Source organism: Myxine glutinosa, chromosome 1, assembly GCF_964187855.1.
Source record: "Myxine glutinosa chromosome 1, kmMyxGlut1.1, whole genome shotgun sequence".
Taxonomy (NCBI): Eukaryota; Metazoa; Chordata; class Myxini; order Myxiniformes; family Myxinidae; genus Myxine; species Myxine glutinosa.
In genome coordinates, this window is record NC_136261.1 from 48,053,609 (window position 1) to 48,080,764 (window position 27,156).

Genomic DNA, 27,156 nt, shown 5'->3' on the forward strand with positions numbered 1-27,156 from the left:
TGCGGTTTTGAGTTTGTACAATAAAGGTTAATTTCCCCCTCATAGTTTAGTCACACTACAACACGTAGCCTCGCGATAGTTCAGTTATTTCTTAGTAAATGTAAGCATAGTCCTTTTCCTGTGTTAGTTTTGCGCTGAGTAGAAAAATGAGAGTTAGGTTTCCCTCAAATGCTTTATGCCGCCTCGATACTTTGGCTTTGGCGCGAAATGCCACGAGGTAGGCCTGGACACGTCGATCAAGGGCGAAGGAAGGAGTGTCGGTAAGCACGAGCCGCCATTCAGGGCTCGAAGGGAGTGGCTTAGCACTACGTCAAAAGGCGTGGTTAGAACATTCGAGCGAGCTAAGGGGGCTGGCAATATAACCTGTTGCGTGAAGCCCCCCACCTCAGTTCTGAGGGAGATGCACTGAACCAAAGAGAAGAGAAAGAGGGTTCAAGAGTTGAGAGAGTTCAAAGAGAGAGAGAGAAGATGCGCATGAACCACGTTATAAGGCGCTCTTACAAGTTAAACGCTCGGTTGAGCTTGAGGCAGAACTCCTATTGAGTTACGTGAGAGAAAGTGCGCCATTGATTAATAGCGCTGTGAGAAACCGCCTGCCTGCTCTGCCCTTTGTTCGAGAGACGCGCTGCAAGGATCCCCCCCGCCGCCTGCTTGCCTTCATCGAGGGACATGCTGTGACCGGGGAGAGCCACGCCGGGCGAAGCCCTTCCTGGACGACCAAGTCGGCGCATTCAACGCGTGAACATCATCCTTCCTTCATTTCCCCCTGTGAGTGTGATCGGGCCCGTGTCTGGGTTAAAGTTAAGCCTGTTTAAGTTCTGCCCTGTGTCTCTACGACTTGTACACAGTAGTGTAAATAATTATTAAACCTGTGTTCTTCCTTTTATTCGACCGTCTCGTCTCGTCCCTTCCAGTAAGTCTCGTCCCTTCCATCTATTGACTAAGCGTGGTACGAATAAAACCGCTCGAATCGGATTCCAATACCAGAGATCTGCACGGACCACATGGTACGCCATCCGCTCGGACGTACTCATATTATGCGTGGCTCGTGCGTGGCTTGATCCCCGCTTCCGCGGTGGCGTAGGTATTTAGGTACGTGCGAGAATTGTCCCGGAACCCTACCCTGCGTCTGCCCGGGAAGGGCGATTCAAGTCTCTCGGTTGCGACGACCCAAAAAGAACAAGGGGCTTAATCTCCCCTTGGTAAGGGCAGGAGGGTCGCGCAAAAACCATAACAATAAATTCAACATGATGTCTGTCATCCACGTCCACCCTCCCCAGACTCCACAGAATCCTGCCTCTGTTTTACCATCATTGGATTGTTACGTTCGCGCGTTTAAGTTCAACCCTCGAGAATATCCTTCGATCTCATATTTGTATATTATATACACGTGTACAAAATACATATACATTAGGGTGGTCCACAGATATATGTAATATTTAATACTATTATAAGTCCGTGCTCCACAAGGCTGCCCTTGTTCCTATGTTTATAAAGATCATATGAACCAAATATGAGGTCAATTAGAACTTATTTAGAGGTTGCTCAAAAGATAACATTTTTAATTTATCCTGTTTTTTTCAGATGGCAGAAACTCGCAGCTCTTCTACAGTTTGGCTGCTGGGCAAGTCTGAAAAGGAAATAATATGTGGGGGACTACTAACCAAAGGACACACATTGCAGAAAATGGTGTACCATCACATACAAGAACACCATACAGTTCGTGAAAGTGCCAAACTTAGTGTACAAGCTGTGTATTGTGTGCATACTCGGAGAATGTGTGTGCATTCTCCAAGTGTGTGCATACTGGGAGAAAGCACGAATTCCAATGCAGAGTAGATTCCTGTGAGCGCCAACTTTTGAAGTTGTATGATGCCTACAAACTGGTAAAGAAAAATAGAACCAAGACATTCGAAAACTATAGAGTGAAGGAGCAGATGTTCAAAGATGATCTTCAATCCCTCTTCGATATCTCACCAAATGATGCGCTTAAGAAAATGACGAATGAAGAAGACAAAGCATTCCTTATCATGCAGCGTGAGGATCCCTCAAGTTCACGTATGGGATCTGTGGACAACACTCTGGCAGTGAAGGAGAACAGAAAGCGTATCAGGCTTGAGAATGAAGATAAAAGAAAGAAGAAACATGCTGCTGATACTCTAACAGCAATGCAATCTGTTTAAATCAACATCGGCTGTGGTTGATGATGATGATGAGTTTGAGATTGAAAGCTCCGATTCAGGGGACAATGAATTCAAACTCCAAAGTCCATCTTCTGGCAAACAGGCGAAAAAGGCTCCCATCAAGGTGATCACTCCAGCAATAGCGGCAACTCTGGACAGAGTAAATCTCTCAGATTGGCGTGCTATGTTTGTGGCCAGTGCTTTTGCACAATCTCTTGGTCATACCATTGAAGACAAGTGCAAGCCAACAATCTATCTATAATTCCAGTAATCTCTGTGTGTTTGTTTGTTTGTACGTTTGTACGTTTGTTTGTTTGTCTGTGACCGCTGTTTCTCGACAACCACGGGTCCGATATACTTTAAACTTGCCAGGTATATTGCTGGGGACCCGAGGATGTGCCTTTTCAAGGTTTGAAATTAATCGGACAAGTACTTACCGAGCTATGGCGATTTAGCCGTTCGCCGTTCGCTTTGGCGTTGCGAATGGACCAAACCATTGCATGTAAATAGAGGGGGGGGTTCTGTGGTCGTTGCGAATGGACCAAACCATTCATGTAAATAGAGGGGGGGGGGGGGGTTCTGTGGTCGTTACTGCCACGTGGTTTCAAAGTTTTTTTTTGTTGTTGTTGTTTGCATGCATGTTTTTTTGCACCCACGTACGGGCACGCCCTAGGATGTTTACACACACACACCCCTACACAAATTTTTTTTTTTTTTTTTTTTTTGGCAAGGAACGGGCACCCACGTACGGGCACGTCCTAGCTTATATATAGTACGGGCATGCCCTAGTAATAAATAATTTGAGTAATTGAAAATAGATAATTATCTATGAATTGATGTATGATGCTAAAAATTCTGTATCTTATTATTCATTAAAATTTGTCAACATTTTGAGCAACCTCTAAATAATGTCCAATCAAGCTAAAATTTTCACCACAAACTACTTTCTTCAATATGAATAGGGGCAGGCTTGTGGAGAAATGAAAATCCAATCTTCAAATTTTTTGACCACCCTAATACACATGTACATAATATATGTACAAACACGTGTACATACAGTCGTGGCCAAAAATATTGGCACCCTTGCACTTTTTTCAAAGAATTCACCACTTCAGGAGGAAGGTTTCAAAGAATAGAAAATTGATGAAATTAAAAAATGTTTTGGTATCCACACATGTATTTCTTTAGTTTGCAGTGGAACAAAACAAAAAAAGGTGAAAAAAATACTAAATCATAGCTTATTCCACACAAAAATCCTAAAATGGCCCAGACAATATTATTGGTACCTTTTAGAAGTTGTTGGAAATAATTGGATTTCAAGCAGGTGATTCTCCTTTACTTTGGAATTGAACTCACCTGTGGTGAGTGGTAGGTGCCTGCAAGATAAACTAGAGCTTCCAGGGAAGCAGAACTCAACTGAACTGACTAGACAACTTTAAAGTAGGTCAGTTGTCTGTACCAGATTTGACTTAAGATAGCAACCTACCTGGTGTGGTAAGAGTCTCACACACCAAGTTTGATCAAAATCCATAAATATTTGTGGACGTTAAAGTCTTAACGTCGTTTCGGAGCTGAAAACAATATGGCGGCCTATGACAGCCATTTTGTGACGGATCGGGTTGGAATGCAATAGCAACCTACCTTGTGTGGTAAGGGTTAAACATTCTAAGTTTGATCAAAATCCATAAATATTTGTGGACGTTAAAGTCTTAACGTCGTTTTGATGACCAAAAACAAAATGGTCGCCTAGGTCCGCCATTTTTCAACGGATCGGGCTGAAATGTAATACCAACCTGGTCCTTGGGGTAAGGATGCTGCATCTCAAGTTTGATCAGAATCGGTTGATATTTGTGGACACTGGAGTGTTAACGTCGAAAGGTTAACGGCCGACAGACGACGACGACGACGACGGACGCCGGAGGGTTCAGTATGTGATGAACTCAACTGGACTACCGTCCAGTTAAAAATCACTCACTCAACCAGTTTGAATGGAGTAAAGGAGTCATTCCACTGTTTTGTGTCACTATGTGTACCACAATGAGCATGGAGAAAAGAGAGAAAACAAGAAAATTGTCTGAGGAGGTCAGACACAACAATTGTAGCCAAACATGGACAAACTCAAGACTAAAAGTCCATCTCTAGAGACCTTGATGTTCCTGTGCACACCATATACAATGTTATCAGGAGGTTTAAGGCCCATGGCACTGTAGCCAACCTTCCTAGGCGTGGCCACAAGAGAAAACTTGATCTTAGATTGCAGTGAAGGATTGTTTGAATGGTGGAGAAAACACCTCGATCAACTGCCAAACAGATTCACGCTGACCTTCAGACACAACGTACGACAGTTGAGTTTCAACTCGCACCATCTGTTCACCACCTCAATGAAAGGAGACCGAGGAGGACCCCACTGCTGCCGAGAGAGAGACGTAAGAAAGCCCGACTGGAGTTTGCCAAAATACACCTGAACAAGCCAAAATCCTCCTGGGAGAATGTCCTTTTGTTTTTTTTTGTATACAAGATCGAGGCTCATGTGAGAACTAACATAAAGCATATGATAAAGGGAGCGGGAGACAAGATGGGGAGAGAGAGAGAAGCACACAAGTGCAATAGTAGAGAACAGGGACATCAGGAGATCTGTGGGAGGGAGAGGGCTAGGGGGAGGGGACATGTGAAGGGAGGAGGGTGGGAGAGGTATAAAACACATGGACACTGCTAGGACTTCCAGGAAAGAAGTCGGTATTTCAAAAAAGTGGATCTGGGGTGAATTAACGGGGGTAGAAAAGATCAAGGTTTTGGATGGGGGAAGATAAGAGATGATGGTGAACAGCTGTTTTAAAGACCTGGAGGGAGGAGTGGGATTGAAGAGAGTGAGGGAGTTTGTTCCAGAGGTGGGAGAAAAGAGGAATGAAAAAGTGAAGGTGAATAGAGAGTCTTGATTTTGGCAGTTTACCCATAAGAGGGTTGCAGGCAGATCTTGTGCGACCTGTAGGAATATTTGGGGGACAGAGCACAGACAGAGCTGGGAGAGCAAGGCCGGAGAGGAGTTGGTAGAATACATAAAGACCACCAAACTGCCTGTGGTGAGTGAGTGAAACGCCCTCGGAGTTATCTTCATCGCAGGAGATTCCAATGATTCTGAAAGCTTTGGTTTCAACAGCGTGAAGCCGAGCTGGGTGTGAGGCAGGAGCACCAGCCCAGAGGGGGGGGGGGGGGGGGGAACAGTATTCCATTGAGCTGTCGATGAAAGCCTTGCATGTGGTGAGGAGCTCAGGTGTGCCAAGGAAGGACTTCGCACGACGGAGGATGCCCAGTCGGCGACTGGCTTTGGAGGCCAGCTTGGAAATGTGTTTTTCCCAGGAAAGATCATGGCAGATAGTGAGATCCATGAGCTTGAGTGACAGAACTTCTTGGAGAGGATTGTTGAGAAAGTAGATGGGAGGGTTGTCCAGACGGTCTTTTCGGAGAGACATAGTAGAAGTGTGAGATTTGTCAGGATTGAAAGACATGTTCCACTTGTTTGACCAGACTGTGATTTTGTCCAGGTCTGCAGAGAGTGAGGAGGTTGCAGACTGCCGATCTGAGGGATGAGGTATGGAGCGGCAGAGAGTGGAGTCATCAGCAAAGAGATAGAGAGGGTTTTCCAGAGAGTCGGAGAGATCATTTATGAAGACCAGAAAAAGCACAGGGCCCAGAACACTGCCTTGGGGAACTCCAGCCTGAACAGAAAGGGGAGATTAGAGAAATACATTCAGGGCCACACGTTGACTACAACCAGAGAGGAATTCCGCAAGCCATGCATGGAGATTTCCATGGATACCATAGGAGGAGAGTTTGGAGAGTAGAGCGGGGTGCCAGACCGTATCGAAGGCATGCGATATGTCAAGGGAGACAGCTCTGATTTCCTGTTTGGCATTAAGGACCTCCATCCATTGTTTGAGACAGCAGAAGCAGCATGTCCAGAGTAGAATGACCTGGTCTGAATCCAAATTGATAATCAGAGATGAAGCCATTGCAGAAGAGGAAGGATTTGTCAGAAGTGATGATTGATTCCATGACTTTGCTGATTATTGGGAGCAGGCTGATTGGTCTGTAGTTGCAAGGGTCTGTTTTTGCACATTTTTTGTGTAAAGTGGTAATGTTTGCTGATTTCCAAGCAGATGGCAGATGACCTTGAGCAAGAGAGACGGTGAAGAGAACGGAGAGAGGGTGAGATGGAGCGACAGAGCAGGATTTCAGGACCCGTGGGCTGATGCCGTCTGGTCCAGTTGCAGAATCAGAGTTGAGGTTTGCCAAAAACTTTTCCACCTTGTCAGGAGAGAAGCACACAGAGTCCAGGTGCAACTGGGTTCGACTGGGTAAGGTGGGTACAGAGAGAGATTGGTTCGGGACACAAGATTTTGAGGCAAACACAGAGTTGAGGCATTCAGCTTTTTCACGTGCGGTGTCAACTGTGTAGCCGTTTGAGGTAAGGGAGAGGATGGCAGGGGAACAAAAAGCAGAAATAGATTTGACCAGATGCCACCAGGATTTGGAGGAAGGAGACAGGTTTTAGAGTTTAGTCTTGAGGAAAAAAAAGAAGAAAAAAAAAAGAGTGGTGGAGATATGGAGAGTGGAGATATATTGTTTCCTGCCTCTCCTGAGGGTAGACACACACTTGTTCCGAGCTTTGTGAAAGGAACTGAGATTACCTTCAGTTGCATTAGCCTTCCATGAGGTGAAGGCAAGTTGCTTCATGGCAACTGCCTCACCACAAGCTTCAGTGTAACATGGATGGGAGGAAGAGTATGACAACTGAAGACGAGATGGGATAAATCTGTGCATGAGAGAGAGCAGTTTACTTTGGAAGAATTCCCAGAAAGAGTTGATGTCAGAGGCAGTGGAGATGGGAGACCAGTCCAGATGATTGATGGCTGCTTGAAGACCGTGACAGTCAGCCTGAGTGAAATGCCAGACTCGTCGGCGCTGAGGAGGCTATCTCAGAATGGCCAGAGAGATGTCCACTTTAACAAGAAAAACCAAATCTGTCCTGTGGACAGATGAAACCAAATTAGTTCGGAACAAATTAGTTGCAAAAAACAAAATTAAGCCTTCAAAGAAAAGAACACCTTCCCTCCAGTCAAACATTGAGGAGGTTCAGTGATGTTTTGGGGTTGCTGTGCTCCTCAGGCACTGGGTGCCTTGAACATGTGCATGGCATCATGAAATCAGGAGATTACCAAGGCATTTGGATTGCAATGTTCAACCCAGTGTCAGAAATCTTGGTCTCCATAAAAGGTCATGGGTCTTCAGCAGGACAATGACCCCAAACACACTTCAAAAAGCACCCAGGAATGGTTCAAGACAAAACGCTGGACTGTTCTGAAGTGGCCAGCAATGAGTCCAGATCTAAATCCCATTGAACACCTGTGGGGAGATCTGAAAAGAGCAGTTGGGAGAAGGCACCCTTCAAATCTGGGAGAACTGGAGAAGTTTGCACAAGAAGAGTGGGCCAAACTGCCAGTAGAGAGGTGTAGGAAGCTCATTCATGGCTATAAGAAGTGCTTGACTGCAGTTATTTTGTCCAAAGGCTGTGCTACCAAGTATTAAGTCCAGGGTATCAATAATTTTGTCAATGGCATTTCTTTTTACTTTTCGGATTTCAAAGGATATTGTTACGGACCGCGGATAAGATGTTGCGCTTGCCGAGCGGATGGCACCGCGGCCAAACAGTTACCCCGACTAACCCGATTCCCGAACGTTGGCCGGATCGCGCCACAGATATTCAATAGGGAAAAGACAAAGGCGACACGGATGTGAAGAAGAAGAAGAAGAAAACCAAAAGGTTGGAAATACCACTAAATTTATTCCTATTATATACACGCTCAAAGTAACCAAGGAAGAAGGAAAGATAATAAAATAATGTACAGAAGATATTAGCGACACAGTGAAAATCGCTAGCTTACCTACAGTCTTAATTAACCCAGGGACAAGACACACAAAACAAACTCACGTACACAAAAGGATGGAAAGGCAGGAGGTGGATGGCTGGAGGGAGAGGAAGGTCCAACGGGTCCTGCAGCACGATCGGCGCGTTTCGCAGCCGCCGTTCCTTCGCGGCCCTGCTCAAAACTGCCGTCCAGGCCCCAAGCTGCTGTTGTTGCTGCTGTGGCTGTTGCTGCTGCGGCTGTGTGGACGTCGCGTGCTCTTTTCAGGACTCGTCTCTCTCGTCTTGTCAAAGCTCATCTGGTCCAACCACTCAACTCAACAACTTGCACGTCTCCCTGTCCAACTACTACTCGGTTCTTGCGCGCGTGCTTTTATAGCGCCTCAGGCGATCAAGCCGCCGGCCTTCAGGACACGCCCATCGGTCAGCTCGCCTCGGCCCTGATTGGTCGGCATGGCCCTCTGGCTCCGCCCTTGATGACGATGGGCGGGCACGCCCTTCTTCCCCGAGCTGAGCACATGTTCAATGGCGGCTTTGGGGCGAAATCAGCAACCCACCGCTGTAACAAACCTGGCAAACTGCCCAGTGCGGTTGGCAATGGAGACTTGGAGGGGATGTAGCTGGAAATGGAGATTTTGGGAATGGGAATGAAAGCGAATCTATCTTGTTTCACTTGGTGCAATGGAGTGTCATCTTAATGGAAGACAAGGCCTTACCCTACAACAACAACAACATGCATTTTAAGGCCATGTTCCCTGCTAGAGCGGGGGTTAGCCTTGCGGTCCCCATGACAATCTTCTCCATTTTGCCCTATTTTCTGCATCTCTCCATGTTAACCCCCTTGCCCGCATTTCTTCTTCCACCATCTTTAGCCAAGTCTTTCTCGGTCTTCCCCGTCCTCTACTTCCTTCTACATTAACTTCCATCACTCTTCTCAACCAGTCACTTTCATCCTTCCTCAATACATGACCAAACCATCTCAACCTGTTCCTCTTCACAGCATCAATCACAGGCAATATTCCCATCACCTTTCGCAATTCATCATTTGTCTTCCTCTCTCTCAACGATACTCCGCACATCCATCGAACCATTCGCATTTCCACCCTTTCCAGCCTTCGTTGCTGCTCTACGTTCATTACCCATGTCTCGCTCCCATAAATCATAACACTTCTCACACATGCAGCATACACCTTTCCCTTCAGCTTCAGCGACACTCTCCTCCTCATCAGCACGCCACTCAGTTCCCGAAACTTCTTCCATGCACATCTCACTCGAGCAACCGTTGCCGAGTCTGATCCACCTTCTCCATTCAGCATGTCTCCGAGGTAGCAAAATGTTTTCACACCTTCCAGCTTCACGCCGTCTCCAAGATCCAACTCAACATTTCCTCCATCTGCAGCTCCCTCTGTGCACACCTTACATTTGAATGTAGCTGCCACACTGGTTAATGACCCTCTCAGACCACTACATTTTTGATGAACCCACACAGCACACATTGTACATTGAATGGAGTTCACCCCGACACACTTCCTACACACAGCACACGGCCACTTCCCAGTTCTTTCCACCTCACCACATGCTTTACCACTTGCCATCACCTTTGTCTTTCCGATATTCACCTTCAGACCTTTTGTCTCCATACATTCCTTCCACTTGTTAATCTTTTCCTTCAGTCCATCCATACTTTCCGCAATCAACACCAGATCATCTGCATACAACAACTCCCACGGTAAACCCTCCTTTACGGTCTGAGCCAGCACCTCCATCACAGCTACAAATAGTAGTGGACTTAGTACCGACCCCTGATGCACTCCCACCTTCACCTCAAACTCACCACTGTTCCCGTCCTTCGTCCTTACAGCTGTGCGTGCTCTTTTGTACATTGCCATCACTACTCTGATCAACCATTCCTCCACTCCTAACTTCCTCAATGCCCATGTCAATACTTTGCGTGGAACCCTATCGAATGCTTTCTCCAGATCAACAAACCCAAAAAACAACTTCTTCCTCTTATCCATGTACTTCTCCTGCAACTGCCTCACAAGGAAAAGCACATCTGTCGTTCCTCTTCCTGGCATAAATCCAAACTGCATTTCGTCGATCTTCACTTTCTTCCTTATCCTCCTCTCCAATACCCTTTCCAATACCTTCATTCCATGCTCCAATAACTTTATCGCTCGGTACGAGCCACACTCCAGAGGGTCACCTTTCCCCTTGTATAGAGGGACGAGGGTACTCAGTTCCCAATCCACTGGAATGCGGCCTTCTTTCACCACCAAATTACAGATTTCTGTCATTCTCTTCACACCCCAACTTCCTGCTGCCTTCAACATATCTCCCACAACTCCCGTCGGCCCTCCCGCTTTTCCACTCTTCATTGCTTTTATCGCTTCCTCAACTTCCTTCTCAGTTATCTTCTCTGCCAGTCCTAAAACTGGGTTACTCTCTATGTTGCCATCCCATTCATTCTCTGTATTCAACAGCATTTCCATATATCTTTTCCATCTTCCTTTAATTCCATCTGGGTCGACAACGATTTGTCCCACTTCATCCTTCAAGCAACTCACCCCCATCACATCACACCTCTCTTTCGCTATCTGCTTTGCAATCCTGAATACTGCTTTCTGACCCTCTTCCGAATCCAAGCGTTCTCCGAACATTTTCCTTCATGCCTCCTGCGCCTTTGCTACCTCTTTCTTTGCAGCCTTCCTGGCTGCCTTATAACTTTCATGCTCTGCTGTTTCTGCTCCCATACCCTTCGCCTTCTGCCACTCTTTGAACTTCTTCCTCTTCTCGTCAATCCTCTTTCCAACCTCAACATCCCACCACCATGTTTCCGAGTGCCTCGGTGGTCCTTTTGTCCATCCACATACCTCACCAACGGCTCCCAACAGACTAGCTTTCATTGACATCCAACCACTTTCAAGCTCAACCACATCATCCTCTACCCTACTCAGCCTCTCTTTTAATGCCTCCCTTACTGTCACCTCTTTCAACCTCCACACCTTCATTCTCGGTTGGTACTTCACCCGCCGAGCTCTCCTCGCACCCTTCACCCTTATGTCGCAGACAACCAAGTGGTGCTGTGAAACAGCCTCCTCCCCCGGGATCACCTTTGTGTCCCGGAGGTGCCCCCTATCTCGCCGACGCACCATCAGGTAGTCAACGGTTGTCGTCGACCCACCTGACATGTATGTAACAAGCTTATTGTCCTCTTTCTGGAACTGAGTATTACAAATCAACAAATCAGCTCCATCAGCAAACTCCAAAATCCTTTCACCTTCTCCATTTCTCACACCATATCTGTAACCCCCATGAACTCCCTCAAAACCATCCATACTCCTTCCCACATGTCCATTCAGGTCTCCTCCCACCACAACAACTTCCTCATCTTTCACGTTTTCCATCAGCTTCTCTATCGCACACCAGAACTTGTCCTTCTCTTCATCGCTTCGACCAACCTGCGGAGCATATCCCGAGATGACGTTCACCAAGAGCTTTCCAATCATCATTTTCACCATCATCAACCTATCACTCACTCTAGTCACACTCACCACACTGTCTACAAACTCCTCAGAAAACAGGACACCAACACCATTCACGCCCTCCGGGCACCCTTGCCACACAAACTTGTATTTCTGTCCCTGCCTACCCTTCACCATTCTCACACCACTTCCCTTCCATCTCGTCTCTTGCACACAACATATGTCCACTCTTCTTCTGACCAATACTTCCACCACTTCTCCTGATCTCCCTGTCATTGTCCCCACATTCCATGTCCCAAACCTCAGAAACCGATCTCCACTTCGGGCTGCACCCTGCCCATATGTACTTGTGATTGTCATGGTTCTCTTTTTGAGGCAATGTTTTTATGGCCGGATGCCCTTCCTGACGCCAACCCTCTTAGTCGTCTCTTACGACACGCAGGGATACGGTGTACCTATTCTGACCAGGGTACACACTGGGAAACGTTTAAAACATGTAAATTCTGGGGGTGGGGGGGGGGGGAGGCGTCAGCATCACAGCTGCGGTTTAAACATATTCCAACAATATCCAAACAGAACGATGAAAAAAAAAACAATCCGGGAAAAGTCTCCAAGCGAGAACGTCGATTTGAGAAAGAAGGAGCAGAGGCGGAAGAAAACGAGATACAGGGGGCGGGGCACAAGCCGAGACGAGGAGGAGAGCGAACAAGCACGTGTCCGGGAGGAGAGAAAGAATCAATATATAATTCTTTGTCTCAGGAGGTGAGGTGAGGGGGAGAAAATAAAATAAAAGAAACAAGCAATACAGCGAAGGAAATAACCCAAACCGACAAAACACCGACGGGGGGAGGGAAGCCCCAAGTCACCAGGCCACGCACGAGGTACGACTCAGAAAACGATTAACTACACACAAGTTTGCACGAACCACAAACCAACACCAACTAGAAACACACAATAACACGTACACAGCAAAATAACCAGTGGAAATTTGACAAAGACAAGAATGGGAAAACACTCAAACTTCGATGCCGTGGAGAGCTCGAAGCACGCCTCACTCGCCCGAGGAACCGGAAGTCTTACCCTAATACACATAATAAAGATATAACTATCAACAAAGGGGGAAATCTATGATTGGCTGACGTGATTGTTTATGACCTAATTATGGGACGCCCTTTGACCTTTATACATAACTGGAGTAAGGAGGGTCCAGAATAAAGCAATAATAATAAAAAACACAATAAAAAACACAATCCTCATATCCACAACAATATATTAAGTTCTGAATCAAAAAAAAATGTTCTGTAATATTAACAGTGAAATAAAGAATTGTGGAGACAAAATACTTTTGTCAATTTCAACTTATTTTTCAGGAAAATTGTGAGTTATTTGAAAAAAGTGTAAGAGTGCCAATATATTTGGCCACAATTATGTATATATATATATAAACAAAACACAAATATATACATATATATATATACAGTATATATAAGTTCAAAACACACCTGGTCACAAGTGTGCCGCACTGACCGGGTCCTCAGTCGAGGTCCTCAGCGTCATCCCGTTTCGGCCCTTCAACCTCGATACGGTCAGCTAAGGTGGGCCAGCAGGGGCACATACACATCCACACATGCAGCAACTACACCTGGATGCGTACATACCCCCACCCCCAGCCAGTGCGAATGCAGACTACAATAACAAAATCGCCTCCACATCCAGAATCCACAGCACCAAACAAACATGGTGGAACACTCAAACACCCACCTTTATACTTCCCTTTGTCCCATACGTGGCCATTTCACTCTCCTCCTCACATACTTTCCCTGCTGAAGTACAACCCCAGGACAGACAACACTGTGGCTTGCTACTTGCTTGCTGTTTCTCCTGGCCGACTTACGTGTCCCCTATGCATTTACATATATATACATTTACATGTATACACATTTACATATATATACATATATACACATTTACATGTATATACATTTACATATATATACATTTACATATATATACATTTACATATATATACATTTACATATATATACATTTACATATATATATTTACATATATATACATTTACATATATATACATTTACATGTATATGCATTCACATATATATATACATTTACATGTGTATGCATTTACATATATACACATTTACATATATACACATTTACATGTATATACATTTACATATATATACATTTACATGTATATGCATTTACATGTATATGCATTTACATGTATATACATTTACATGTACAGTATATACATTTATATGTATATGCATTTACATATATACATTAACATACATTTGCATATATATATACATTTACATATATATACATTTACATACATTTACATATATATACATTTACATGTATATACATTTACATGTACAGTATATACATTTACATGTACAGTATATACATTTACATGTACATACATTTATATATATATATATACATTTACATATATATATATATACATTTACATATATATACATATACATTTACATGTATATACATTTACATATATATACATTTACATATATATATACATTTACATATATATATACATTTACATATATATACATATACATTTACATGTATATACATTTACATATATATACATTTACATGTATATACATTTACATGTATATACATTTACATATATATACATATATATATATATATACATATACATTTACATGTATATACATTTACATGTATATGCATTTACATGGATATACATTTACATGTACAGTATATACATTTACATGTATATACATTTACATGTACAGTATATACATTTACATGTATATACATTTACATATATATACATATATACACATTTACATGTATATACATTTACATATATATACATTTACATATATATACATTTACATGTATATACATTTACATGTATATGCATTTACATGGATATACATTTACATGTACAGTATATACATTTACATGTATATACATTTACATATATATACATTTACATACATTTACATATGTACATTTACATACATTTACATATATATATACATTTACATGTATATGCATTTACATGTATATACATTTACATGTACAGTATGTACATTTACATGTATATACATTTACAGTATATACATTTACATGTATATACATTTACATATATATATATATATATTTACATATATATATATCCTCTTGACTTACAAAGTCATGACTCTTGACTTGAAAATCCTCCTCTTGACCTACAAAGCCCTTCATAACCTGGCCCCATCCTACCTGGCTGACCTCTCCAGACACACTCCCACCCGCAACCTCCGCTCTGCTGGTACCAACCTCCTGACCCCCCCCCCCCCCCCCCATCCGGACCAAATTCAGATCCTGGGGGGACAGGGCCTTCTCCATCGCTGCTCCCACCCTCTGGAACGCACTACCTCACACCATCAGAGACTCCTCCTCACTCACCACATTCAAAACATCACTAAAGACCCACCTGTTCAACACTGCATTCAACATTCAACCCACAGCATTTAACCCCTGACTATCACTTCTCCTTCTCCCTCCTTTTGCTTTAAATATTTCCCTATTGATTCTTGTCTTTTTGCAATTGTTGTTTTCATGTTTTGTTATGCATTATGTTTTCCACTCTGTCAAAGCGCCTTTGGGCTTCATGAAAAGCACTATATAAAATAAATGAATTATTATTATTATTATTATATACATTTACATATATATACATTTACACATATATATATATACATATATATATATATATATACATTTACATGTATATACATTTACATATATATACATTGACATATATATGCATTTACATGTATACACATACGTTTACATACATTTAAAAACATACATAGAGCTACATATAAATGATAGTCACTCGGCCATAGAGCGGAAGGACGTTATAAGATTCTCAACAATTATATACTTTCGTGACATTTTATTGCATGTTACTTAATGAGGTGCTCAATTAATCAATTATTGTTAAAGCGACTGTTATATAATTCCTATCGATCCTTTTGGGGTTTTTTCTTACCTTGATCCGCAACTGGAGCGCTCTCAAGTCGAAATATGAAGCTTCGACATGCACCACGTGACACGGCGCCGCGCGTTTCATGGAGACGAAGTCACGTGCCCATGATGCACATCGTGGATGTTTTGACCACGTGGTAGCGCAGGTCGAGTGCCGGAAGTGAGGGGGCGTGGTCGCGGGAATGAACGGCGCAGGTGTACCGAGCGTTGTAAAGCAATAATCCGAGTGAAAATTCAAAAATAAATTGAGCCAAATGTGATTCGGGTTATGGCATCAAATTAAGGTTTCTTCCGTAATCATGAATGGCATCCTGTGCGCAAAGGCTAATTGGGTTACTTATTAAATTTAGTTTTTCATTTCCAATTTATTAGTCTGGTTAAGGTCATCATAGCTTCAATGGACTTCACGTGCTGCCCAGCGCGTCTGCTCTTGGGAACCATCTATCTATTACGTACGTAAGGCGAATAAATTGAATTTAAAAAAATGAAGAGATACCAAGCACACAAGGGTGGGGGAGGATGGGAGAAGAGGGGTGAGGAGGTGCGTCAACGATTCCGCCATACTTGCGTACGTAATACATAGATAGTGCTTGGTTCCACTGGCATGATGCAGCGTAAGAGACAGGGTTTGCTGCTTTTTCAACATAAATTGCTTTCGTGGTCCTGTCTTCAGAGTCTGCTCTTCTCCTCTCAATGCAGGAGCTTCTTCAGAATGGAAACAGTAGCCCCAGACTGGAGAGGAAACGCCATTTTCTTCAACCAGGAACCAGTCACGACCTTTCCAGGTACTACCAACTGAGAAATTTACAGTTAAGATTGTTTAATTTACATGTCAGTGGTTTGCAATGCTGAATAAATGTCGAACTCTGGTGTCTTTGTTTTCTCATCCGTCCAACCTCGTTTCAAAGGTCTAATTCTTGCCCATTCAATTCCAATGGGAGTGTAAAAACTCGGATGTAATATGTGAACCTACATCCAATAACCCAGACAACCAGTGTTTCTGGGCCGGACCTTCAGGAGGAAGGTTGGCATTTTTGGCCATGCAAATTGGCCAATACCAGGCTGTGTTTGTTGTGCCACCTGGTGAGGTTCCGCAGTGGGAAAGGAGGAGAGGCAATGGAACTCCCACTGTGATTTCTGAATGCCAATAAAGAACAGGATTGGAATTCAAAAGCTGTTGTTTTCACGACCCAAGCACCATGAGGAAGGACGTAGAAGTGGGGCAAAAGGCCTGTTTATAGTACAGTGTTAGGGTCGAAGCGGACTCCGACTGGCCAAAATGGCCAATGAGGCAATCTGAGACGGCACACAAGGGTTTATGCCTTTTGTGCACATGATCGAGGCTCGTTGAAGTGCTCGAGCACAATGGAAGGGAACAAAATGGAAAGGGGCAACACCAACAGCATAGTAGAAGACTCTCTGCTCACCTTCACTCTTTCATTCCACTTTTCTCCCGCCTCTGGAACAAACTCCAATCACTCTCTCCAATCCCACTCCTCCCTCCAGGTCTTTAAAACAGCTGTTCACCACCATCTCTTATCTTCGCCCATCCAAAACCTTGATCTTTTCTACCCCCGCTAATTCACCCCAGATCCACTTTTTTGAAATACCGACTTCATTCCTGGAAGTTCTAGCAGTGTCCATGTGTTTTGTATTACCTCTTCCCCCCCCCCCCCCCCTTCCCATGCCTCCTCCCCCCTTCCCATGCCTCCTCCCCCAAGCCCTCTCCCTCCCACAGATCTCCCGATGTCCCTGCTCTCCATCTTGTTCTCCCGCTCCCTTTATCATATGTTTTATGTGTCAGTTTGTCTTTTTGTGATCAATGTTAGCTTCCACACGCTCCTACACGAGATTAAGGGATGGGGAGAAGGGCACATGGTGGTGAACAAGCTGTACACAAGCTGAAACACAGCAAGAAGAGGAAGAGCAATGTGGGTATGAAACATAAAATAACAAACAAACTGCTAACGAACAAACAAAAATAGGAACAAGACACATAAACAAACCAAGACCAAGACACAAACAAACAGACACATAAAACACACAAGGGGAGCGGTAGACAATATGGGGAGAGGGGGGGGGAAGCACACAAACACAACATTTGAGAGTTGGGACATCGGGAGATCTGTGGGAGGGAGAGGGCTTGGGGGGAGAAGGCACGGGAAGGGGGTGGGGGGGGGGGGGGGGAGAAGTATAAAACACATGGACACTATACCCTTTCCTTCTTATCATCAATTACCTTCCCCCCTACTACCTTCATCATTTATAGATGGCCCTTTCACATGCAAATCTTAATTTTTCAATCAGCACTTTATTTTTATGAATCATGGAAGTGATAAAACAACCTTCAAATGCTTCTGTTCTTCATTCAAACATAATGGCTTTCTCTAGGCACTTAATTTCAGACTGTATTTGAACTTCCGAGGAATATTAATAGGTTTGAAAGCAAAACATATTACACCACAGAGTCCACGTATTGTTCTTATTGGTGCTGCTTAGAAAACTGCTCATGCCTTTCTGCATGGCAGGGGATGAAGATGCTAATTCTTCTCACGAATGCATATTGGACCAAGATGCAATTACAAACTCAGCCCGCTGGTTCCATCACTACTGGAGCCTGGTGGTGCTGAGTGCCTCTGCATATTAGGGCTGCATTTTGGAATTTGGCCAGAATACTGACAACCCAATGGGTACTTTGCATGCTGTGCAGCGGAGGGAATTGAGTTGGACACCCGGTGTACATGGCCCCTAAAATGACAAAAATGATCTCATTGCATGCACAACTCGGAATATTTCACTTTGTGGTGCATAAATGGCAGTATTCTCTTTCAGATACAGTACATGACCAAAAGTATGCGGACACCCGAACATTGAACATCTCATTCCAAAATCATCGGCATTAATATGGAGTTGGTCCCCCAGCCCACCCCCCTCCTTTGCTGCTATAACAGCCTTCACTCTTCTGGGAAGGCTTTCCACTAGATGTTGGAACTTGCTTCCATTCAGCTACAAGAGCATTAGTAAGGTCGGGCACTGATGTTGTGCGATTGGGCCTGGCTCGCAGTCGGCGTTCCAATTCACCCCAAAGGTGTTTGATGGGGTTGAGGTCATTGCTCTGTGCAGGCCAGTCAAGTTCTTACACACCGATCTCGACAAACCATTTCTGTATGGACCTCACTTTGTGCACGGAGGCATTGTCATGCTGAAACAGCAAGGGGCCTTCCCCAAACTGTTGCCACAATGTTGGAAGCATGCAATCATCTAGAATGTCATTGTATGCTGTAATGTTAATATTTCCTTTCACTGGAACTAAGTGGCCGAGCCCGAACCGTGAAAAACAGCCCCAGACTCCACTTCCTCCTCCACTAAACTTTACGGTTGGCACTATGCATTCGGGCAGGTGGCGTTCTCCTGGCATCCACCAAACACAGATTTGTCAGTCGGACTGCCAGATAGTGAAGCGTGATTCATCACTCCATCATGCGTTTCCACTGCTCTAGAGTCTAATGGCGGCGAGCTTAACACCACTCCACCCGACGCTTGGCATTGCGCATGGTGATCTTAGGCTTGTGTGCAGCTGCTCGGCCATGGAAACCCATTTCATGAAGCTCCCGACGAACAGTTGTTGTTGCTTCCAGAGGCAGTTTGGAACTCGTTAGTGAATGTTGCAACGCTAGTGAGTGATTTTTATGCGCTTCAGCACTCGGCAGTCCCGTTCTGTGAGCTTGTGTAGCCTACCACTTCGTGGCTGCACTGTCGTTGCTCCTCGACATTTCCACTTCACAATAACAGCATGTACAGTTGACCGGGGCAGCTCTAGCAGGGCAGAAATTTGACGAACTGACTTGTTGTAAAGGTGGCATCCTATGACGGTGCCAGGTTGAAAGTCACTGAGTTCTTCAGTACAGCCCATTCTACTGCCAATGTTTGTCTATGGAGATTGCATGGCTGTGTGCTTGATTATATCCACGAATTAACAGGTCAATACAATGGTGTTCACTAAATCCACGAAATAACAGCTGAATCCACTAATTAGAAGGGGTGTCCGCATACTTTTAGCCATGTAGTGCACACATAAATACTCGTGTGTGTGTATATATATATATATACACACACACACACACATACACATACCACTCCTACTTTTTCAGGCCCCATTTATTCCCATCTTCCTGTGAGGTCAGCCCGGTAAATGGGAAATGTTTTGGCCAAAGCCTTTCATGACCAGGCTGGTCAGGCATGACGTTTGACTGAAGGTGACGGGGGTGTCAAAGTTGCTCCAGGGTGATGGCGATAACTCGCCCTCTCCTTCTCAAGGACATCATAAGGTCTTTAATGTCCAATATTTAGGATACATCCACCAACGTTCAACTGACGGAACACGCAGGTTAACAGTCATCTGAGGGACGGAGCCCAAATTCATGTATCGCCCTAGTGGCCTGCGAAACACCAGGATGACAGTTTATAGCTGGGGTGAGATTTAAACCCAGGCTAGACAGCTCGGTGGTGAGTGTGTACACCACTCTTTCTTCTGATATTTGTACTGTTTTAGGTAAATGATGAATGGAAAAATACACAAAGAAAACAAAACAATTGTCTACCACCGAGCAGAGCATAATATTGACAATATGGATTTCAAATACATTAAGCTTGTTGACAATATGGAAAACATGGATTTAAAATATACGAAGCATTTACTGGATGTCGACTCAGCAACTATTGTTCACTCGCCAGACATAAGTGATCTGTACTCCCGCTGATGTTCCAACAGCTTGAGAAACACTGAAAACTTCTTGTCATAAAAACTGCAGAAACACATGATGTCAGATGGGATGAGGTGAGATACATTGGAGCTTAAGATTTATTTTTTATTCAAAAATCTTGGCTTATGGAAGAGCAAAAACGAGGTGGCAACAAGTTGAAAGACTGACAAATGATGAAGGAGGCACAGGGAGACAGATATCGTGAATGAGTGAATGAGTGAATGAGAGTCAGAAAGCAAAGTGGCAGGCAAGAAGTGGACAGGTAAGTGGGTAGGTGTTAACGAGAATATGAGAGAACAGGTCTGGGTGGGAGTGTGGGAGTGATGATGGGCAGCACTATTGAAGGACTGGAGGTTTATGCACAAGACAACAGACATAGGGTGACAGTTTCCACAGACATGAGACGATAGGGATGAATGAATATGGGTTAAACGAAGAAGGAATCAGATGTAATGAAGTACATATTTAATGTATTTCACCTACCGAGACAGCTCCACATTGGGCCAGATGATCTCTCCTGCACTGCTCATGTGCCTCATGGCATCCTTACAAGAAGAAAATAGGAAATAAATAAACGAAAAACATAAATAAAACCAGAAAGCATCCCAAATTTCAAAGGCCGATTGCGTCCGCTTTGTAGTTGAACTAAACTTGACGAAAACAACAGCTAGAAAAAAGTAAGACTTATTAATTAGTGTTCTCCATATTCCCATCATAAAGGTTTGTTGAAAAGTTAATGAAAAATTCAAGTGGTAAAATATTTATGGCCTGGATAGACAGACAGAAGCTCAAATCTATAAGAACAAAAGGGTGTGTGTGTGTGTGTGTGTGTGTGTGTGTGTGTGTGTGTGTGTATGTGTGTGTGTGTGTGTGTGTGTGTGTGTGTGTGTGTGTGTGTGTGTGTGTCTCCATAACTCCAAAACCATGAAACCTAGCGGCCCCAAACTTTGCATGCATACTTATCGACCTCCAAGAGAGTGCAGGAATGACAACTGGGTGTTTGGGGGTGTTTAAACACCCTTTTTAAAGATGATTAAAGAGGTGCTCATAACAAAAATTCAAAAAAACAAAAAAGCCTAACTAAAATGGCGGCCTGCCGTCTTGGTCAGCTCACGATGACATCGCTGGGATCTTAAGCCGCCATTTTTTTGGCCTAATGAGATCGTTCACTCACTAACGGGACGTGAACTGGGTTTAGACCATCGTGAGACAGGTTTCCTGTGTCGGCCCTGCGGATACGTGTGAATATTTGAAAAGACAAGGGTGGCTGGAGAAGAATAAGATAAGTCTTGTGTTTGTGAGATTTGTAGTTTTTGATTGATTGATGTTTAAAAATATGGCCTATGGGCTGATGGTGTTGGATTGGTCTTGGATAGTTGCTAGGCCGTGGCATTTTCGATGAATAAAGTCGTCTCAATGAAGGTTTTGGTTAAAATTATGGATATCATTGTATGGCTGAGGTTATAAGCTTTCAGATTATGTTAGGATTGTGCACGGATTCCTTATACTATATCGGGAATTATGACTTTATATATGAATTCCTTTGGAGGAAATGCACTTTTTGCTTCAAGAGGCCTCACGGGTTTATTTTAACTTCAATTTAATTTCTGTTTTCCATTTTTGGTGGTTGCGGGAGTGGTTGCACACTTGACTACACAAATTTAAGTGAAAATCCGATGAATTTTGACTAACTTGCAACCTTTAATGGCTTAACGTTAGGCATTCAGGAGCCGCATCTCTCTTTTTGTCATTGTTATCACGATGGCTCCAAATGTTATCCAGGACCTCACAGACTCATTTTAACTCTGATTCGATTTCTGTTTTCGGTTTTCAAAGTCCACGACGTTGATGAAGGCCCTGGTAAAACAAATTTGGTGAGAATCAGTTCAGTTTTGACTACAGTATCGGTACATGTGGTGAGGATTTGCTCTCCCCCCCCCCTCCTCTTTTCTCCCTCCCCTCTCTCTCTCCCCTTTCCCATTTTCCCACTCCCCTCTCCGTCCCCTACCAATCTCTCGCTGCCATACACCTCCACACCCTCCTCCTCTCTCTCACTCCCCTCCTCACAACACCCCTCCCTCTTGGGGTGTAAATTATAGCGACGTGGTGAGGTTTCACTCTCCCCCCCCCCTCCTTTCTCCCTCCCCTCTCTCCCCCACCCATCTACCCCTCTCTCTCTTCCCCTCTCCTCCCCATCCCTACCTTGCCCCTCCCCTTCTCTCTCTCTCACCCCCTCCTCTCTCTCTCTCACCCCCTCCTCTCTCTCCCCCCTTCTCTTAATATTCCCGTCACAAAGCGACTCTGCGTTACCCAGCAATTCCTAGTACCTTTGCTAGTGGTAAATAAAGAAACCCAGAAGAGATTACAAAACCCAGCTGTCCCACGCTGCATGGGGGACAGACTAATGAGGCCTATTTGACCTTACTGTGACTTTCTTCTTTGACATTTTGATTCAATTATTAATTGGTTTTCTCCATATTCTCCTCTTTCGGGTTTTTAAAAAAAAATTTGATGATAAAAGCTCAACCGGTAAAAATGTTATGGCCTGGACACACACACTGACATACAACCAAACACACAGAAGCGATTGCAAAACCCCATCTCCCGCAATGTGGGGGATAGGCTGAGGAAATGAATATTTGAATAAAAAACATAAATGGTCCAAGATGGAACAAACAAACAAACAAATAAGCAAATAAATAAATACAAAATATAAATAAATAAATAAATAAATAAATAACTGCCAGAGCTGCACGACAAAGAAAAAACTAGAAAGCATCTAAAAATGCAAAGCCCGTCCGTGTCCGCTTTGTATTCGGACTTCTTCTCCCGTATGCTAAACAGGACAAAAACAGCGAAAAGAAATACAAAAAGAATGACAATTTTAGGCGATATTGACATTTTGACCTTAAAAGCATCAGGCTTCAGTGACCCAATATCGAAACCCTGCTCAAATTTCAAGTCAGATGGAAATTTTGTGCATTTGACCTTATTGGCAGAGCACTGGTTACACTCGAATTCGGTCATATTGGATCACTGACATAATGACAAGGCTGACATGGCGTTTGATTGATTAACGAATACCCAATATGCAAGTTCTTAAAATTTCAGGTCAATTGGATGACAATTGATGATTTTACGTGACGTTGACCTTTTGCCCCAATTATTCATTTGTCTTCTCCATATTTTCATAATAAAGTTTGTTGAAAATTTGATAAGAAAAACTCAAATGTTAAAAAAGTTAGACGCATAGACACATAGACAAGTGATTGCAAAACCCATCTCCCGCTCCGCGGTAGACAGCCTGATGACAGTAATAGTGAGCCATTAAAACTTTGGAACACACAGCGACACACCACGATATGTGAAAAGGCTGAATGTAACATGCATCCTGAGAAGACCACTTGCTGACATCCCACCACAGCAACAACAGTTGCTAGTGAGTTCCACTTTGATCGAAGATTAAGAAGTCAGGAAAAAATAATGATCATGTTATAAGACCAACTCACATGGACAGAGGGAAAAATATTTGCAGCTGTGGCAGCCAGGATAGCAGTTCCTGTGAGCACCCCCTCCCCATTGGCCGGCAACACCACTGGCAGGCCTAGAGAGAAAAAATCATTAATTAATTAATGCTACAAGGGTGAGGTGTTAAAACATTTGTCGTGAGATGTAAAATACGTAAGCAGTCCCTTTCACAGCCTCACATGCTTCAACAGGTTCAGAAAAATGTTTTTGCCTGACCTCAATTATTTCCAAGCTAATGTCCTCCACGTACTGGCTGGTCTGGTCTAACATTAGACTAATGGTGGCAGAAATTTGTAATCTGTTCAAGCTCCCAGCGGTAACTCACGTACTCTTTGTGAAAGAAACCGTGGGACTTTATCGTTCACCAAGGACCAATGATGGCAGACCAGACGCCCAGTTTACCATCCATGAGAGGGATGGCACACACATTGATGCCTCGTCCTGCCTGCGAAACACCAGGATGACGGTTTATAGCTGGGTTGGAATTCGAACTGAAGTCAGCTGAGGCGAATATGCATACCAATAGTTTCCTTCTGTATCCATCTTGTCCATCCCATACATCTTCTGTATCCATTTGTCCACCCTATGCATCTTCTGTATTCATCTTGTCCACCCCATGCATCTTCTGTATCCATCTTGTCCACCCCATGCATCTTCTGTATCCATCTTTTCCACCCCATGCATCTTCTGTATCCATTTGTCCACCCCATGCATCTTCTGTATCCATCTTGTCCACCCCATGCATCTTCTGTATCCATCTTGTCCACCCCATCCATCTTCTGTATCCATTTGTCCACCCCATGCATCTTCTGTATCCATCTTGTCCACCCCATGCATCTTCTGTATCCATTTGTCCACACCATGCATCTTCTGTATCCATTTGTCCACCCAATGCATCTTCTGTATTCATCTTGTCCACCCCATGCATCTTCTGTGTCCATCTTGTCCACCCCATGCATCCTCTGTATCCATTTGTCCACCCCATGCATCTTCTGTATCCATCTTGTCCACCCCATGCATCTTCTGTATCCATCTTGTCCACCCCATCCATCTTCTGTATCCATTTGTCCACCCCATGCATCTTCTGTATCCATCTTGTCCACCCCATGCATCTTCTGTATCCATTTGTCCACACCATGCATCTTCTGTATCCATTTGTCCACCCAATGCATCTTCTGTATCCATCTTGTCCACCCCATGCATCTTCTGTATCCATCTTTTCCACCCCATGCATCTTCTGTATCCATTTGTCCACCCCATGCATCTTCTGTATCCATCTTGTCCACCCCATGCATCTTCTGTATCCATTTGTCCACCCCATGCATCTTCTGTATCCATTTGTCCACCCCATGCATCTTCTGTATCCATCTTGTCCACCCCATGCATCTTCTGTATCCATTTGTCCACCCCAAGCATGTGTGTTGGTTGCATCCTCTTTTTGTCTGTTACGTCCTGATCCGTTCAGCGTACTAGCTCCTCCACGAGCCTCGACTCTGTATACAAAAAAACTGCACTACTAAAGTAGTCAACGGTTTGAGAAATAGTGGTCGAGTCGATATCACGAAAAGATGTCAAATGAAACAGCAGTTGAAAATAGATCCCAACAACAAAAAAATAAACAAGGAAGGACACCACTTAAAATATAAAAATATAATCAACTGCTGTTTTTATTAATTACATATTTTCTTCCGATTTCAAAAACAAAAACGTTTGACATCATGGAGAGAGAAATGTAAGAAATCAGTGCATACAGCCCTCTCTGACTGTAAATGGAGCCATATTATGGCAGTTGGTCAGCAGGAAGCTGGCGGAGGGAAGGTTGGGGTGGGAGGGTCACATGACTCGTTTGATCCAATGGGGAATTGAGGTGGATGCTTTGAACTATTCCATTCGAAGTTAAGAGGGCTGCAGGAGCTTGGGTTCACAGCTGGACTTCGCATCGGGGTGGAAATCAATCAGCACCACATAATACCATGATGGAACCTGGTGATGAATTCTGGTTCACAGTGGGGGAACCGGGAACGGGAGTGGGATCTTTCGGAGAGGGCGTCATATTTTGACTCAAATAAAGAAACAAAAGTGTTACAAACAGCATGGAGGCAAAGGTATCTTGTTTTCACAAATGCAACCTCAAGAGGTTGCCAAGGTGGCTCGAGAGCAGGAAATCAAAGTGGCTCATAAAGTTGATCGGCCATTCCTTTCATTCCAGCCACAGAGGGAATTTAGAAATTGGCAAGGGCACATGCGTAAAGGTTTGCTGTTTGCGGAAAATGGAAAATAACATGGAATCGTTAAATGTCCGCTTTTTCTGACGATAAAAATGGCCCAACGTCTCATTTAAATGATGGCACCCTCTTGCTAGTACAGCACCTTGCTGCACATTGATTTCCACTTTCTCTCTTGTTCACTTCTTCTGAAGAAGAAGCTTCTGAAGTTCACTTCTTCCTCGTCTTCTTCTTGTTCACTTCTTCACTGCTCAGCACCTTCTTCTCTTCTTTTTAAAGGAAATTAAAACTTAAAATGGCGCCGAGTTAAGGATCATCAGAATTATCAGAATCCCCAAAGTTCAAAGTGCCATAACTTTGTCAAAAATGATCGAAACGTCATGAAGTTCGAACTTGATCTGTAACTTATCATGAGGAAACCATGTGCCAAGTTTGAAATCATTAGCATTAAGCGTTTAGAAAAGAAGTCCGGAAAACTGTTCTTTGCGTGACGGACTGACGGACGGAGGGACGGCGTGCAAACCTATAGTCCCCTCCGGCGTACACCGGTAGGGGACTAATAAGCGAAGAACCAACTTCTAATCTGGTGTGTGGGTGTATCGAGGCATAAGGAAGAACGCTATTGAAAATTGGGTCGCCACGTCAAAATCCAAGATGGCCGCAGCCATGTATGTCTGAACCTTGTGAGCGAAATATCGTGAAAAATAAACGAACTACTAACATCTAATCTGGTATGTGGGTGTATCTACGCATAAGGAAGAACGCTATTGAAAATTGGGTCGCCACGTCAAAATCCAAGATGGCCGCAGCCATGTATGTCTGAACCTTGTAAGCGGCATATCTTGAAAAACAAGCATTCTGAGTATTGCGCTGCAATACATGTCCCCTACCGGCAGTCTGTCATCCGGAAAACTGTTGGGGAAATTACCAAGGGTTATTTTCCCACAGGTTCTGAATCGTTCCCAATCGCTAATTACCTCAGGACGGGCTCACCTGTG

At 43.9% G+C, this 27,156-nt stretch overlaps 2 protein-coding genes across 4 annotated transcripts in view; both read right to left on the minus strand.

The window, feature by feature from the left end:
* Nucleotides 1-15,725, minus strand: part of LOC137423532 (serine/threonine-protein kinase NIM1) — a 121,625-nt gene extending 105,900 nt beyond the window's left edge. For 2 of the 3 annotated variants that reach the window (XM_078771379.1, XM_078771370.1), the window contains exon 1: nt 13,094-13,543. The gene's annotated coding sequence lies outside the window, so the exon portion shown is untranslated. Of the gene's footprint in view, nt 1-13,093; nt 13,544-15,646 lie in introns of those variants that run through there. The other variant, XM_068110815.2, reaches the window with a different exon arrangement.
* Nucleotides 15,726-17,933: 2,208 nt separating this feature from the next.
* Nucleotides 17,934-27,156, minus strand: part of FGGY (FGGY carbohydrate kinase domain containing) — a 55,825-nt gene continuing 46,602 nt past the window's right edge. Inside the window, 3 exon segments of the mRNA XM_078771389.1 lie at nt 17,934-20,447; nt 20,889-20,950; nt 23,915-24,009. Coding sequence (XP_078627515.1) covers nt 20,366-20,447; nt 20,889-20,950; nt 23,915-24,009 — 239 coding nt within the window. The 3' untranslated portion in view covers nt 17,934-20,365.